Below are 18,388 nucleotides of genomic sequence, written 5' to 3' on the forward strand. Positions count from 1 at the left end.
GATAGCAGGAGCAATACCAAAAACCTTTTGATCCATTTTGAATCTTTCACACAGTTGTCTATATGAAAACCAGTTTAATAAAAAACCCTCATCAGCAATTTCCTCCTGTGATTTAATTTTTTGTGTACCTTGGTGTAACTTAATTATATCACTCTATCTGATCCATTTATTTTCACTATATACTTCCCTCTTTAAAAAAGCTTCTCCTGGGGATACCCACGGTGGAATTTTTGGGCACCATCTTTGTTTATATTTCAGCCAAATTCGCAATAAAGTTCTATGAACAAAATGATTGTTAAAGTCCCAGTCCACTTTGGCTTTATCATAGAATAAATAAGCGTGTAATCCAAATTTCAGCCCATGGCTTTCCAACACCAAATTTCTATTATCCTCCAATTTAAACCAATCAGTCACCCAATCAAATACGCATGCGTAGAAGTACCACTTTAAATTAGGGAGGCTCAAACCACCGTTTTCAGTCCTGTCTTGCATAATCTTTACTTTAATTCTAAGTTTTTTATTCTGACAAATAAATTTTGAGATATCTTTATTCCAATCCTTAAAAATCCCGTCTTTCGTAATTATAGGTATATTTTGAAATAGAAACATCAATTTGGGTAGCACGGCCATCTTTATTGCGGCTATTCTACCTAGCCACAAAATTTGTAAGTGCTGCCACCTCCTCAGGTCCAATTTAATTTCCTTCCACATTCTTGTGTAATTATTTTGATATAATTCCGTGTTTTTCACTGACATAATTATTCCTAAATACTTTACCTGTTTCTTCCTTTGAAAGCCTCATTTCTCCACTATTCTTTCAATATCCTTATCAGAAATGTTCATAGCTAGCATCATTGTTTTTGTTTGATTAATCCTATAACCTGAAATTTTACCATAATCCTTAAGGATCTTCATTAAGTGATCAGTGCATTCAAAAATATTAGATATAGTAAGCACTACATCGTCAGCGTAAGCCCGCAATTTATAATTTTGATTTTTCACCCTCACTCCTTCAATTAAAGTGTCATTCCTGATCCTATTTAACATAACCTCTAATGTCACTATTAACAATAGTGTGGCAAGAGGGCAACCTTGTCTAACTCCTTTTGTAATCTTAAACATCTTTGTCTTTTCTCCATTGATTGAAACACACGCTTCTTGGTTGTCATACATGTTCATAATCCAGTTTAAAAAATTTTCACCAACCTCCATCCTTTTCAACACCGCAAACATGAAATCCCATCTAACATTATTAAAGGCCTTCTCCGCATCCAAAAATATCATTGCCAAATTTTTGTTAACGTCTTTTTCATAAATCTCAATTATATTTAGTAAATTTCTAATATTATCTTTGATTTTCCTGTTAGGGAGAAAACCGTTTTGATCGGGATTTATCCAATCAGCCAAAATTCTTTTTAATCTCTCTGCCAAAATTGATGCCAATAGTTTATAGTCCGAATTTAAAAGCGAGATTGGTCTATAGTTTTTTTGTTCTAACATTTCTTTATCTTCTTTAGGTATTAAGATTATGTTAGCCTGATTCCATGTTTGCGGTGTTTTGGTTTCCAAAATCTCATTCATTGTTTCAACCAATGGAGATCCTAATTCTTTTTCATATAGTTTATAGTACTCATTGGTAAAGCTGTCCAACCCTGGAGATTTTCCTTTTTTTGAGCTGTGGATCGCATCCAACACTTCCTGCAACTTAATAGGAGCGTTCAGTATTTGTCTCTGCTCAGGAGTCAACTTTTTAATTTCTTGGGCATCCAAGTATTTTTCTATCACGGACTTCTTTACGGTTGTTTTTTTATACAATTCTGAGAAATATCTTAGGAGTATTTTTTTAATTAGAATCTTATCTGTCACTATTCTATCCCCATCTTTTATAGATGTTATTGCTCTCTTGCTTTTTTCCTTTTTCAACATATAAGCCAATGGTCACTTTCATTGGGACCAAGAGGAAAGGGAGATTTAATCCTGGCTGTTCTGAGGCTCTATAGTCTCCTACTGGGGGAAGCTAGGTTGGCTCCATCCCTGTTATCTTTTCACTAGTAGGTAAAAAGCTTTTTATTCAAGCAGACCTTTGGCAATTCACCCCATTTGCTTCTGCAAATTAGATGTATGCTGTAATTTATAAGAGTGTTTTTCATTTTTATACTTTTATTAATTTTATGTTTTACTTATATTTGTTGTATTTAATTCTAAATTACCTTCCATTCCATCCAAAAGAGAAAGCTGGAATGTAAATTAAACCTTCCCCTCCCTACCTTTGATCTCTATTGCTACATCTGCACTGCATGGCTTTAATTGCCATGGCTCAATGCTATGGAATCCTGGGACTTGTAGTTTGTTGCAGCACCAGAACCCTCTGATAGAGAAAGCAAAGTGTCTCACAAAACTACAAATCCCAGAATTCCATAGCATTGAGGCATGACAGATAGAGTCAAACTGCATTATTTCTGAAGTGCAGATGCAGCCTACAAAAGCTGCTAGCCACACGTTACAACCCTTTCAAGCTTCCACTAGTACCAATGGGAACTTTGTTTTAGGTTTAGTGAAAGTGAAGTAGAAATGTTTGTTAGTATTTGGGATTCATGAACACTGTGATTCCAGTGAAAATCATATTTCTCTGCCCCTTCTTCCAGTTGAAAAGTATATACTCTGTCTGAATCATTTTTTTAAAAATCTAGAGTAAACCTATAGTATGAATGTGATTCTTAATTGCTATAGAATTGCTATAGAATTTTATAGGGAGGATACAGACCACCCCTTTGGGGCGGCCTACGCCCGCCCCTTTCCTCAACGGATCGTGGCCTGAGCAGTCACAGCAGCAGCCCCGGAGGCCCTGATCCGCCACTTTTCCAGGCCTTGGGGAAGCAGCAAAAGGCTGCTTCCCTGCAGCCTGGAAAGGGGTGTCCTTGGGGCTTCATGCCCCAAGGACACCCCGACAGCGGCGAGGAGACAGAGAAAGGGGCCGCTTGGCCCCTTTCTCTCCAGTATCGCAGCGCCATTATGTCAAAATTGCGGCACCCGTGTGTACAGGGTACGCCATTTTGATGCTCCCGTCACGTGCTAGGGGTGAGGCCGGTATGGATGCTGTGTCCTCGGCCAATCCCTAGCACGTGACAGGGCACCACATATGCAGGTATGTACAGCGCCATAATGTGTTCTACTTGTTTTAGTGTTATATTGTATTGTTTTGAAATGGCCGAAGGGCTAATCAATAAACATTTCTTCTATTAAGAATTCTTGTTTTCTGAACAGAAAAGGCTGTTTTCTATGCAAAAAAAGGCTGGGGTTTTTGTTTTGTTTTTTGTAAAAGAAACCTCATGCAAATTTTGCACTGAATAAATCCTAAACTGTGAATTGTCATTGAAAACTGAACAGTTTTTGAACATTTTCTCACATTGTTAAAATTACTTGTTGCTTGCTTTGATAATACAATTAATGAAAAATTGCATCCTTAGTAGGAAGTAAAGAGTAGGAATCAAATACTGGTGTGTTTCAAAGTGTAGTGTATAGCATGGGCCCCCAAATGGATGGGAAAAGTCAACTGAGATACATACAAAATAAAATAAAAAGCTAAATGGTTTACTCTAAATGGCTTGACCTATTTTTCAAAATTAGGTGTCACACCATTTCATATACTACCTAATCTGGATTTTTGGGGTGCATATTAGATTATATTTTTCAACTAGCAGCCTGACCCCATTTCTACAACTCTTCTACTGCTCCCAATAATTGTATTTGAAATCTGAAATGTCATCACTAATAGCAAATAAAAGGATCTGGGTGGGGTGGTGGGGTGATGTTTCCATCTCCTTGTTCTTACATTAATTAAGCAAACATTATTTGCTTTATATTTTTTTATCAATGTGAGCAATGAGGCTGCTGGCTTTCCACAAGCATTTGAATTCTGGGCACTATGAGATAATGTTATAACATAATTTGTTTTCAGTAGTATTCTCCAGTTTGCTTTTATAATGGAATATAAATGCATGGAAGTGCATATGTAAACACTGAATTTGAACTTGAAGAGTGTCAGAAAGCTTGTCAATGCAACTTTATACTACATTTCAAGGGAAAAAATTAAGCAGGAAGATATAAAACCTAAAATTATAACCAAAGCAGTTTTTGGGTTCAACTAATGTGTCATCTGTGTTCTTTTATGCTGTGCATAAGTGCTGGCTAGACCAAGATATACTTTTCTTTCAAGGTTTTCTCATAACTTCAGAGTGATAATGAGATCATTGATAGTACAAAAGCAAGTGCTAAACTGTGAAAAGATAATTTTGAACATTTATTTAAAATGTCAAAGATGAACCTTTCTTTCAATCGTCAGAAGAATGTTACAGTTAACACTTTTTGAAATTATCCACATCACATCATAACAAGATGTCTTGCTGGAGCTATATCTTACAATTACAAATTAGGGGGTGAGGCAGAATAACCATACTTGGGGGTGTTTTCAAAATTTATTTCCATTGGTTACAGTGTACTTAGAAAGCCCTCAGTGTGATATATTAGTATTCTGAGCTTTCAAAGACAGAGGTAGGAGGAAGACAGCAACATCTATTGGTTCCTTCCTCCTCTGTGCAGTGGTTTATATCTTCTGAAAATACATCAGTAGGATTATTTCTACTGAATGAAATATGTTCCACAAATGGAAAGAGTCTCTCCATTGATAAATTATGGCCTTTATTACATTTTTCATTGCCACAGGTGAATAAAAATGTGTAGGGATGTAAAACTTTGTTTTTTTGATCACACATGTGAAAACAAAAATTCAAGTGTTCTCCCCAATTGGCAAGATTCTTTTTTTGTTATATGCAGGTTTTCCAGTGCTTTCCGATATTTTGTGTCTTTTCCCAAAAGGACCAGTCTTTTCACTCTTCTGCAGGGATGAAAAAAAATCTGAGAGGCTATTTTTTTGTGCGTGGTTTGCCTCAATATATCGAGATGCCTTTTCTCAATGAGGACAAGAAAATTTTCAAATGTTCTTTATATCACTACAGCCATTTAGAGGTGGAACATGGGAGTACACATTTAGATGAGTGAGTTACTGCAGTTTTAATATAACATCCCCATGCATTTGTTGAAATCTAGGATGGGATACAAACTATTCCACCTATCAAATACTGAAATTTGGTTATTTCAAAAATGTACCAATTTTTCAATGGGCAGAGGTGCCACTAGGTTTTTCCAGCATTTTTGTGCACACATTGCATCTGTAACTTCTAAAGCAAAATCCCATTGTTTTGATGGGAAGCTCAGTTGTCAAAGGAATGGATATCTGATCACTGGTGAACTGGTCATTTCCTTTGCAGAAGTACATGTATAATATGATAAAGATATCCACCCACATACCCCTTTACCATCAATATCACATAATGAGAACCTAAATGACTGCTACCTTCTCTGGACAATCTATTGTAATTAGACACTAATGTAGAAATAATACCTCTTCTTTTTGGTGGAGAAAATGAGCTTCCTTCATCTACTTTTTTTTTCAATGCCTCCATCCCAAACACAGGGCATTACTCTTGTTAGGCACCACTTTCTTTATACAGGGAAACTGATATGTGATCAAAGATCTCCCATTTGCTGATTCATTGTTTCATACATGTAGTGATGTGAGATAGATCTACTTATTACCCATCTTTCTTAAAAACAGCATCGATATTATTCTGACATTATTTATCCTATAGTTCTTTTTGAGCTGTGGTCTGCCAAAGGCTATATTCTTAAACAACATGATTATAATATTACATTAGCATATTCTACTTGCATCACAGATGAAGTAGCTAGCAGTGCAAGAAACAAGCAAATGTATTATCCATTGTAGATTTGGGGAAATTGCCTATACTCACAGTAGGAACTGTGGTTCTGTAATGATGAGTGTTATTTGAGTGTAATTCATGATCACAGGATATGACTTTGTTGTAGAAATTCAAAACCAACACCATCTTTAAAGACATCATTGATCATTCCAAACAGAGCTGAGTGCATGAGAGGCACAGAAAAGCTCTTTCCCCCATTTTCATCCCAAAGAAAAGTCAAAATGTCAGTCTGCCATTTTTGAAAAGGTACTCAAAAGCAAAATATCATAGCAACTCAGTTGGTCCAACTACAGTTATCAGGAGCACCTTTGGAGGTATTCTATCCAAGACTGTCCTTTTCCTTTACAGCGACCCACAGTTGCAAATCCTTGTGTAAATTTACAGCGCTTTATAAATAAAGGTTAATAATTTTTAATGCATTTTTAAGGCTGTAGTGAAACATACTACGTTGAACACACCCAGTTTCATCTGATTTCAAAATAGGTTGAGTCCTGGGTAGTACTTGGCTAGGAGGCCACCTGTTAATGTGAGGGATTGGCAGTACAGAAAGCCACTGCTGGTCAGGGTTGATAACACTCAGATGAATAGAAATGTGGTTTGACTCAGTGTAAAGGATCTTCCTATGATTCTGTCTTCCTAATAAATGCAGTAGCTTTAATTAAGTGATGATGAATTAAAAAGGCCTTGAGCTATGCTTCTTAGTTGAAATTGATATATCAAATTCTATTCACATGACAGGACATTATATATCATGGATGTAACATATGGGAGATTCATGTAGCCCATGTGTTTGATATACATTTACTCCTTAATACCTAACAGAGAAACACTTCCTCTATACTCAATTTAAATGTCTTCCATGAATCCTGGTTTTTCTCATGGGCATGAGCAAAATGATCTACATCCTCACATTAGGGTTGGCACATTAATTTAAAGAACAAAAACACAAAAAATAATGATTACAAAGCCAGAAGCAAAATCTCTCCTACTTGATTTTGTTCCAGTTGCATTGGGAAAGCAATTATATGCCAAAATAAGCCATGGGATGCTAATGGTCTCTTCATCATTATATTATTAAATGTGCCCTTTTCTTGAGAAAAACTTTAGGCTTGGCTGGGTGCTAAATTATATGCTATGGTTTTCCCCCCATCCACACTTTGTTATGCTAAAACAACTGAGGGTATTGGCTGTTTCATGAATACTCTGCTGTTGTTTATTTTGCAGGCTCTACCCGAGGGGCAGACAGCATCTTGGGATACAGCCAAAGAAGATGAAAACCGCAATAAGAATAGATATGGCAACATCATCTCCTGTAGGTGCAAATTCAAACTGAACTGAACTTCCTGTGTGTATCTGTAAGCATCTAGCAGAGAGGGGGTATGTCTGAGAGCGTAACTGTAAAAAGAGCACAGAAATTCCTAGTATTCTTCACATTTCTGATTGATAATTTCAGGCTTAGCTTCATTGTTATTCTTTTCTCTCCCATCTCCTTTTTCATTATATTTCTGAAAATGATCTCAGTGTATTTCATGTGCTCAGTCCTTTTACATAGAGCATATCTATAAAAAGGAGAAGGGGAACAGTAATTTCATATTCACAGGCTTTCCTTGCAGATGAGGGGTGATCAACTACAGCAGGATGGGGGTGACTTTAATAGGTGAGAACTCACCAAGTGCCACAGGGACTATTTTAAAAAATGGCCAAAGATTCACTTCTGGTATGAAGGCCTTGCAATGTATTCAAAAGGTAAAGTGTTGTACTCCAGGTGCAGCTAATCATCCTAATTTTTGGTCAGAAAAATATCAGGCCAGATTCTGGAGATGATGAGTGGCACAAATAGATTCTTGGGGATTTCAAGCAGCCCCAGGGCAGCAGCTCCACCCCAATGTAAAGGATGCTCTGCATGCACAGTGTAAAACCTTGTTTGCCTCTTCCTTCCATGTGAGAAAGAGAAACCATAAAATTGTTCTCCTTGTCCAGATAGAAATTTTCTCTTGGTCTTGAAACAATTCTGACATTCATAAGACTATGTTCCTATATTTATTGCTCAAATTGCATAAAATATGGAACTCACATAGCTCAAATGCTGTTGCACTGTTACCTGAAATTTTAATAATTTAAAACATCAGATATATTGTTTGTGCACCTTTTTGATTGAACAGCCAGTACTTCTCTGTTTGTTGTGTATTTCCTCCTTCTTCACAAAGGGTAGTTTTGTGCAGACATTTATGTGCAAGTTCTAGGAAAATCACAATGAAAAGCAAAGCATCCTTTCTCTTGTTCTCACACTGCACACAAGAAAATGTCAAATATCTGAAAATGCCATGAAAGACTTTGTCAACAAGAATGGAAATTTTGTAACTGAAATTTTGTCACACCCCTAAGTATTAAGCATCACAGTCTCTTCATTTGCTATGATCGATGTGCCTCGATTAGGTGTACCCTTGTGGATACTCAAATCCATGGATGATCAAGTCCCATTAAATACAATTAATAATAAAACTGTGTCTCATATAAAATGGGAAAATCAAGGTTTCCTCTCTGTAATGTTATATATATATATATATATATATATATATACACACACACACACACACACACACACACACACATATATTCTCAAGCTGTGGATGCTTGAATCAGTGGATAAAAAATCTGTGGGTATGGAGGGCAAGCTGTCTAACCTTTTCCAGAACTGGCTATATGGGTCTTTAAAAAGTTCATACACAAAAGTGTGCATTTGAAAAAGTAAGGAAAAATGTCTGTGTATAAAACAATTTGTCCAAAAATAGTGGTTGTTATACAGAAAACAAAAATGTTTTATTTAATTGAGTAGTTGTGCATGATTTGAAAAACAATATTGTAAATATCTAAAATTTTAAAAATATTTAAATTTGAGAAAATGTGCAGATTTTCAAAAATGCACATGAAAATATACAAACTGATTATTTTGCAGACTGAAAAAAATCCTTGGAATACATGTGGAACCAGAATGAGAAAAACTTAGAATAGAATAATGTACAAGCTGAAATTGGGCTTCATAGATTTGTCCATGCTTTATGCATATTGAGAGAAGATGCACAATGCCTAAAAAGAGCGTCATACAGTTAAGTAGGGATGGGACTGATGTGGTTCAGAATTTGAAGGAGAGCATCAACCCTAGGCATTTGTCTGATAGGAAATACTTGTTAGTATGAGGTCAGAGTCAGTTTTCCTTTTCATTGCTCCCATTGTCAACCCTTTTCCCAGGAAGAAATCATTTTTGAATTAGACTCAAAACATTGTTCTTCCTGACCTCCCATGCAGAAATTGCCAAGGGGCCAAATGTTCACATACTTGCTTTTTAGCAGTACCTATATACATTGGAAGCCCTTACTTGTGACAAACAGTTCTAACTGTGCAGCTCTTCATGCCTCAAAAATGTCTTGGCCCCAAGGGACAGGTTTATTACCTAGCTTCAGATAAACGGTGAACACACAATCTCTGGGTACTAATCACATCAGCTATTTTGTCTTCCTTGCTGTGGATTCTGTCTGGAGAAGCACAAGACATCTGTGAATGCCAGGTGGAAAGTAATGATCCACAAGCAATAAACTTAGGTGAGCTCACCAGGGAGGAATCAAGTGTGAGAAAAATAAGAAAGTTACAAAGAATATAAAAGTAGAGGAAATGGAAATTAGTGTTTAAAAGGCTGTATTGAGCAAAGCTGGTAAGAGAGTGTTGACCATTGCAGCATCCTTAGACAGAGCTTCATTGTTAAAACACCATACTTCCATTTTTATTTTTATTATTTGCAATTATTATGGCATGGAAACTATGGGGGGGGAGGGAAAGTTACGATTATGGCAATAGTGTAACAACTGTGTCTAAGTAGTGATCATTTTCAGTGACTGTAATAAAAAGAGAAGGTTACTATGAATTAGTCCTTACATTTTCCACCATTAATGATGAAAGCTCCATGCATGCATATGACAGCCCATTGATTCAGAACTATGCCCCAAGTTGAAAAGAATGGGACTGGTCATACAGCTCCAGATACCAATTGGAATATTAGGATAACATAGTATATTTGGCATGAAGCATTCTAGTATGTATGTAGTGTTGCCATATTTTTATTTTTGTTTTAATTAAGGGGTATAACATGTAGGGCTGAAAAATAGGAAGCAGATGTCAATATGTTTGTGCTTTAGCTAAATACCAAATGGAAGTATTGGTTTTAGTTAACCTAGTCACATGGATGTTCTAGTCTGGAAAGGCCTGCCGGAAGAGATCCATCTTAATAGCCTTCTTAAAGGTTCCCAAGGTGGTAATCTGATGGATCTCGTCTGGCAGGTCATTCCAGAGTCTAGAAGCAGCTGCTGAAAAGGATCGCTAGGTCACTGCAGAAAGTCTAGTCCTCTTCGGTTGAAGCAGATTCTTCCTAGCAGAACAGAGAATGTGGGGAGGATGATATGGGAGAAGGCACTCCAGCAAGAAGTCAGGACCCAAACAATATAGGGCTTTAAAGGTTAAAACCAACACTTGGTATCTTACCCAGAAACTAATAGGCAGCCAGTGAAGGGATTTTAAAACTGGTGTAATGTGGGCAGATCTAGGTGTGCCAGTAACCAGCCTGGCTGCCATATTCTGTGCCAATTGAAGTTTCTGAACTTGACACAAAGGTAGCCCCATGTAGAGTGTGCTACAGAAGTCAAACTGAGAGGTTACCAGCGCATGTACCAATGTTTCAAGGTCTTCCCTCTCCAGGAAAGGGCACAGCTGGCATATCAGCCGAAGCTGATAGTAACTGCTCCTGACTGTCGCATCCACCTGGGCCGTCAGATGGAGAGACGAGTCTAGGAGCACCCCCAGACTGCGAACAGAGTCCTTCAGGGAAAGTGTGACCCCGTCCAGAACTGTCTGGCATAACTCCATTCCTGGACTGGGGATCCCTATTGCAAGTACCTCCGTCTTACCTGGATTCAACTTGAGTTTGTTTTTCCCCATGCAGTCCATTACCACATTAAGACATTAAACTCTCCTGGCCCAATCTTTCTCCCTAACCTGACAGAAATGTCATTTACATGTCCTCCAGTTGCCAAAAGAATGCCTTCTCCCCATGCAGTAGGTTTGAGTGGGGGGGAGTTACAATTGTGGCAGTAGTGTTACAGTCTAAGTAAGGAGCCCTGGTGGTGCGGTGGTTAAATGCCAGTACAGCAGCAACTACATTATGAGTTTGATCCCAGGACTTCAAGATTGACTCAGCCTTCCATCCTTTTGTAGGTTGATAAAATGAGTTCCCAGCTTGTTGGGGCAATTGGCATACAGATTTTAAACTGCTTAGTGAGTGCTGAGTTCACTATTAAGTAGTATAGAAATGTAAATGCTTTTGCTATTGCTAAGTAGTGGTCATGGATATGCAACAAGTATGGGTGGATGAATTTAGTATACAGGTCAATGTCTGAGTTTCTCTTGAGTTTGTGATGACTCCAGTCTTTATTGCATGCAGCTACAGAGATACTTTACAAGCTACACTTTCAAATTTTTAAAGCAGCTTCTGCTGAAGAGCCCCTCTCCTCAAATCTTGGACATGGTTAGGTTATTAGTGTCCCAACCCAAAAAGAAATATATATATATATATATATATATATATATATATATATATATATATATCTCACTGTGCAAATCTACAGTGTTATATAAATAAAGAATACACACAAACACACACACACACACACACACACACACACACACACACACAGAGAAAGAGAGAGAGAGAGAGAGAAGCATTCACAAATTCAGAAAGCACTTTCTTTATTCCCAGTTGGTTTCCTTTGGTTTCAGTTATGTCAGACACAGGAAAATCTCTGTTCTTCCCCATGAGTAGTGTATTTTTGCATATCTATTTGTTGATGTTATTGTATGCCTTCAAGGCATTTTCAACTTATGGCAACCCTAAGGTGAACCTATCATGGGGTTTTCTTAGCAAGATTTGTTCAGAGGAGGTTTGCCATTGCATTTCCTGAGACTGAGAGCATGTGAATTGTCCAGGGTAATCTGGTGGGTGTCATGGCTGAGCTGGGAATGAAACCCTGGTCTCCAGAGTAATAGTCCAACATTCAGACGACTCTGCAATGCTGGTTCTCATACACTGTCTTAATTAAAACCGCTTAAAAGCCTAACAGAGAGCCTGCTCATTCTCCCATATAAATACCAGTTTTAAGAATTTCATTCATGAATTTCATTCTCACATGAAAAAATGAAAAATTTGAGAAGTCCCTGATGTACAAAAGTTTTTCAGTATTTTTTTTTCATTTTGATGATTTTTATTTTGCAAAAGGAATGGGGAAAGGGAGATTTACTTGTTCTCTCTCTCTCTCTCTCTCTCTCTCTCTCTCTTTTGCAAACAAAATAAAACAAAAACAAAAAGGTCCCAAAATGTTAAAAACTTTATGGTAGTTGGTTATTTTCTCAATCCATTGGGATATCCCTTCTTCTTAATGATGAGAAAAAATTCAAATATTCTTTGCATGCCTGCTTGAAACCTCCAGGAACATGTGGAATATGGCTTAATCCTGGCATCTCTGGGTGCTGTGTGCCTGAATAAATGAGCTGAAGTGAATTGGAAGTATTCCCCCCCCCCCCCCTCTCAACAGCATTGGAAGCTGGCTTGAGGGATTTTTTATTTTGTTGGGGTGATAATGTAACTGTGTTTTATTCTGTTTTTATTGTTGGTTGTTATTGTATTGTGGATGTTTTTAACCATGTTGTTAAACCGCCTTGATCTTTGGAAAGGCGGTATATAAATAAAATTTATTATTATTATTATTATTATTATTATTTGTATTATGCGTAATAGATCCAGATAAAATATTGCACACGCCCAGCATAGGTGAGAATAGAATAGATAATTGTATAATTATGCCTGCAGTCATCCAGTCACGGGAGAAAAACAATTGTGTGAGTTTTAGTGTATTAACTGATTAACTCGGCATAATTTTGCACATGAATCTAGGCAATACTTTAAGGAAAAAGCATGTTGTATTTTAGATGATGTACCATACAAATGTACAACAGGAAGAACCATCTTAGAATAACCATTAACTCTTGTGGGTAAAAGGAACACATGGAAGGGGATCAAGGAGACTTTGTGATGGTACAGTACTATAACTCCCAGCATTCCTCCTCAGCTGCTGGAATGTAGAGACTAGGATCTGAAAGGTCACAGAATTATCACCTTGTTCTAGGGCATTGGCTGCTTTCTACAGTTTTTGTAAGTAGTTGTATTAAAAATTGGTCACAGAAAGTTATAAAAAAACCCTCCTACCTAGCAAATTCTGGGGATGTTTTCAGTTGATCAGTAGGTTTGTCATTGGTTGAACTAACTGATTTTTCACATCAGGTTCAGTATACTTAATTGGGAGTAAGACTTCTGAATCAATTAGCCTTACTTTTCAGTAGATGTATTTGATTGAACTCCTCTCCAGGTTCGCTCCACAATGCTAGCTCTAGAGTTCCTGTTCCCTTTTCCCAACAAGATTCCTCCCTGGATCAAGTACACAGGTCTCAAGGTGACTGGGCAAGTGGCTGTGTTGATCAATGGGCCAACTGTTGTAAAGCATGATCGGTTTCCTGTAAATTATTAAATTAAAATATCCCAACAGAGGTGTAGAAAATTATAACAGTGAAGATTTATTATAACAGGTAAAATAAACATGTGGTGCTACATCTCAGTTTCAAACAAAGTTGTACTTCTCCCTGAACTTCTTCTACCTTCACAGCTTCCCAAAATCATATTCAGATCTCCTCCTTTCTTCTCCTCCTACACTCTATTTCTGGCCCACCCTCTATTTCTGACTGCCCTAACTAACCCATCTACAGACAAGGCTCTAGGTTATATCCTTCTTCATTCACAGGATTCTAGGAGTTGTGGTTGTCTGGTTCAGTTCAAGCTTGCTGAGCTTATCCTGGCTTGTCCAGCTTCGCTCTTCAAAACTTTCCTAAAATTCTGTATGCAAACAACATTCTTTATACATAGATACACTTTCAAAGTTCTGAAGTGTCACACAAACTATCAGTTGCTTGGACTAGTGATTTGGCTTTTGAAAAATCAAGAAATAAAAGGAAAGCAAAGGAAGATTGTCAAACCACATGTTCTAATAGAAATAAGTAAAATTCCCTCTCCCAAGATCCTTGGAAAGGTTTTTGTCCCATCCAAATATTCTGGAAAAGGTTTCTTAAAGAACTTCAGCACAACACTGAATGCTGTTGTACTGCAATAACAAAGAGCTAATGCTCTGATGATGCAAATGCTTTGATAAATGCAGCTGTTTGTTGGATGGGCATAGTAGGCTATGTAAAGCAGCTTATATTTTGTATAGTTTAAAATAAATAGAACCTAGGATAAACATACAAATAGGAATAAAAGCATCAAGTGACCATTTACTTACCAAGTATGATTACAGGGAAGGGAACATTCTGTTCCACTGAGGTATGTCGGGAAGAACTAAGAGTGAAACATCAAACAGATAAAAGGGGAAAGGAATCATAGGGAAATGTTCACAAAGCTGAATTGTCATTCAACAAAGGGAGATGCCTAACTATAGCTATACATCTATATATTAAATTCCATTGCAATAAAAAAAAAGAGGCACAAGACAGGCTATGCTTGAATAACAAAATGTAAAAGACAGTAAATGGCAGGCTCTTAAGAACAGTCCAAAAGAAGATGCAAATTATTATTTTAAAAAATACAGTGAGGGAGAATTAATTGTTACCGTTTAGATAAACAATGCAGATGGGGAGGTGAATATGAAAGCATATTAATATTAAATAACAAATAGGCTATTTGTTCCTCAAAGATTGGTTGTACTGAATTAATAAGGCCATCAATGGGGCTTCTAAGAAATAGCATTAATAATGAAATAATAGCAATGGTTGAGGCAACCAAGCACGGTACAAAGGCAAAGCTATCATGGGAAAGAATGAACTATGTTCATTACTGAGCTGACAGTAGGGTGGTTCATGGCTGGTGTCCCAGTGTGCCTAATTTATAAACTTTATTTGCCATCCTCTGATTTTTTTCTTACACCATGTGTTCTTCAGTGTTATGAAACTTGATTTTAATCCTTTTCAAGCCATTACGACTTCAATCATATTTGTTATTAATTACAGAGGCTCCCATAAGATGGACCCTGCCATTTGTACCAGGCTCTCCTTCCAAACACACACACAATCCCCAACATACCTCTGAAGTAGGTAGGTGGGTATTTGAGTACCATTTGAGGTGCTCTTGCTGTAGGAGTTGAGTACCTAACTGACATTTTTCACAAATTCATTGTAATAAAATATGAAAGATAAACAGTTAATAAAATATAAATTATAGTATAACATAGCATATTAGTTCATTTATATCATCAAAAATGTATGCAAACATATCCCAGACTTCCTCTAAAGAGCCTAAAGAAAAAAAGTCATTAGTTTCACTGCTACTATTGCATCTCATACTAGTTCTACTCCCATGTTCTTTGAACAGGGAGTATAATACATGTATAATACACTCTCTCCTTGGGATTTTGAAGAATTGACATTCTAGCTGACAAAAAGAGCATATAACACTTCTTTGTTCTAGATGTGTCGCCATGGTAGAGACATCTTCAGGGTGGGTCCAGCAGGGAGACATTGCTCAAGAGCAGCCCTACTCTCTCTCTCTCTCACTTCATATAATCATAGGCAGGATACAGTCCGCCCCTTTGAGGCGGCTTGCACCTGCCCCTTTCCCCTGCAGATTGGGGCCTGGGCATCTGCAGCAGCAGCCCCAGAGACCCCCGTCTGCTGCTTCTCCAGGCCTCGTGGAAGTGGCAAAATGCTGTTTCCCCGCGACCTGAAAAGGGGGTGTCCTTGGGGCTTCATGCCCCAAGGACACCCCGACAGCTGTGGGGAAGGGGAGAAAGGGGACGCTTGGCCCCTTTCTCTTCCGCATCGCTGGCGCGGCCGTGTAAAGGCCGCGCCAGCGATGCATACAGCAAAAATGAGCTCCGTTTCGGAGCTCCTTCCCATGATGATGAAAGGGCGCCCCAAGTGCTCTGCAATGTTGCGGGGACATCACGTCTGCGCCACACTATTTGGCTGTGGCGTGGCTGTGACATCATAATGGTGGCGCCCATGTGTACAGGGCGCTGCCATTATCACGCCACCGTGACGTGCTAGGGTGGTGGGGCGTGCGGTGGCACCGCCCTCGGGCAACCCTAGCACGTATCCAGGCCAGCACAAAGTGCTGGTCTGGAAAGCCCCATATAGTGCAAATTTGTACTTGTCTGCTCAGTAGTAAGTCCTGTTGATATCAAACCGGCATACTTCCAAGTAAATGCATAAAGAATTGTAGCCTTAAGCATATAGTCAGTGATTTTGTATAACCTACTGAGCTATGCAACCACCTTAGTTACATACATAAGTAGTATCTCCCAGTCTGAATCCCTCCCCATCCTCACTTACAGGATAGCATCCACTACAAGCAACAGGGGTCTGTTCTTCTATTGAGCAGGAATCAGCTGACTGACATTTCCATCCCCTTTCATGACCGATTTCTGGTGTGATAGTCAGGAGGGTTCCTGTGTCAATGCCCTCTTGCACTGGAGATTGCTTTCACGAGAAGGGCAAAAACATCAATCAGCTGCTTCCTGATCACCATTGAATCAAAACCCTGTTATCCGCAGTTGCTGTTGCTCATTAAATGCTGACTGGGACTTTCACAGTTCCTATAGATCCCTTAAATCAGAGAATAGCTAGGTAATATGAATATGAACCAGTTACAAATGTGTAACACTAGCTTATATATTCATAACTATCTTAGTCAATTCTGGCCATAGAAATCAACGACTGAAGGGGAACAAGAGTGGAACATGTGGCCCCTGCAAACTGCTAAAAAGACAAAGCCACATTTTCCTGAGTGCTTTCTTTGCTTTATTTTCCACTTGTCATAAAGTGAACATCATTGGTAATTTCAGAGCTTGAAAATCCTTCTTCCTTGGACTACAACTCCCCACATTTCTCAACCAGCTTGATCACTGACCATCTGCCTCAAGTTTTTTAGGAGTTAACCTGTGAGTTATCCACAGGTTAGATAAGATTTCTCTGTAACAGATGACTGAAAGCTAAGATAATAAAGATGAAATAATAGTTGAAAAATGTTTGAAAAATTAATTCCCAAGTGTTCAGAAACCTTGATGAGTAGAGTCCTGGAGTGATGAGAATCCTGGACAGTTCAGGACAGTTCAGGATATAATTGGGAAAACGGAGCATAGAGTTTTTGCTCAAAAGATTTTCTGCACAGAATTTTCTGCACAGAATTTATTTTTCTGTGCAAGAAAGAAAGTATAAATTTTGGTCAGAACAAGTTCCAAACTTTCAATAATTTTCAAGACTGCAGTGAAAATAAAATTCCTAAAATTACTAATTTCTTCCTTCAAGAATTATATTAGCAAAGAATTATAAGAGGAGAATAAAATATATGCACAAAACCGTTCATGTGATGACAAAAGTTACTTTACAGAGTAGTTTTCTGGTATCTCATCCTAATGTGCTGTACATTCTGTTTTATTACTAGTTTTTAGTGTTGTTGTTTTGTAGAACAATGAAATATATTCATATCTTCCCAACAACTGCCAAGCCTATAGAACACAATTTAAAAGATGTTACGGTATTAGCATTAACTGAGCTCTACCCACACCAAAAAAAAAAAAAAAAAAAAAATGAATAAAAAGCCTCATTACATTCTGAAGACTGAGCTATCATTGTTAATATTTGTTAGCCTTGTTTTATAAGCAAACTGCTGCCTCTTGTCACTCACACTTTAGAACAAAATAGATCTCCACAGGAGGTGAAACCTCATATGAGATGGAACATGCAGCGATTTTGCAAGAGCAATTAACATGGTGACCTCTTTAAACCCAGAGACACAAAAAAAGGGAAAAACCATGCATTTTCTAATTTATTTTCTCACAAAAAAAAAACCCTTTCCATAACATATGGTCTGTTCTCACAAATGTTTCATTTGTGATCCCTTATTTCTTTAGAATACTTGAGGTTATATTCCATATCCATATGTTTATTAAATATATATAACAGAGCCGGTGCAGTGGTTTGTGTGTTGGACTAAGACTTTGAAATATCAGGGTTCAAATCTTCATTCAGCCATAGGAACCCACTGGATGCCCTTGGGCAAATCACATTGTCTCAGCTTCACAGGAAGGCAATTGCAAAGGCAAACACTCTCTGAACAAATTGTACCAAGAAACCCCTGTGATAAGTTCATTTTAGGATTGCCATAAATCAGAAATTACTTGAAGGTACACAACAACAAATTTAAAATACACATGCACACACACACACTTAATCTTGCTCTTTCTCTCCCCTGTTATTTCTTGTACCCATTCTTCTGGAGAGGAAGCCTAGAGTCAGACCCTCTTCTTAAAGTCAATGTATATCATACAGTCATTGAAACTGCATGAAAAAATTGGTTCTCATTACATTAATTTATCTTTTTTTCTGCCATTGATAATTTTCATAGC

At 37.7% G+C, this 18,388-nt stretch overlaps 1 protein-coding gene across 14 annotated transcripts in view; it reads left to right on the top strand.

Moving 5' to 3' along the window:
* The window catches only part of LOC149315753 (receptor-type tyrosine-protein phosphatase T), an 849,328-nt gene that overhangs the window by 783,897 nt on the left and 47,043 nt on the right, over positions 1–18,388 (top strand). For all 14 annotated transcript variants that reach the window (XM_089514002.1, XM_089514000.1, XM_089514008.1 and 11 more), the window contains one exon: positions 7,065–7,152. In XM_089514002.1, the coding sequence (XP_089370128.1) occupies positions 7,065–7,152 (88 nt within the window). The remainder of the gene's footprint in view (positions 1–7,064; positions 7,153–18,388) is intronic.

This window comes from Sceloporus occidentalis, unplaced genomic scaffold (assembly GCF_023333645.1).
Source record: "Sceloporus occidentalis isolate IW3139 unplaced genomic scaffold, rSceOcc1.0.p SCAF_3, whole genome shotgun sequence".
Classification (NCBI taxonomy): domain Eukaryota; kingdom Metazoa; phylum Chordata; class Lepidosauria; order Squamata; family Phrynosomatidae; genus Sceloporus; species Sceloporus occidentalis.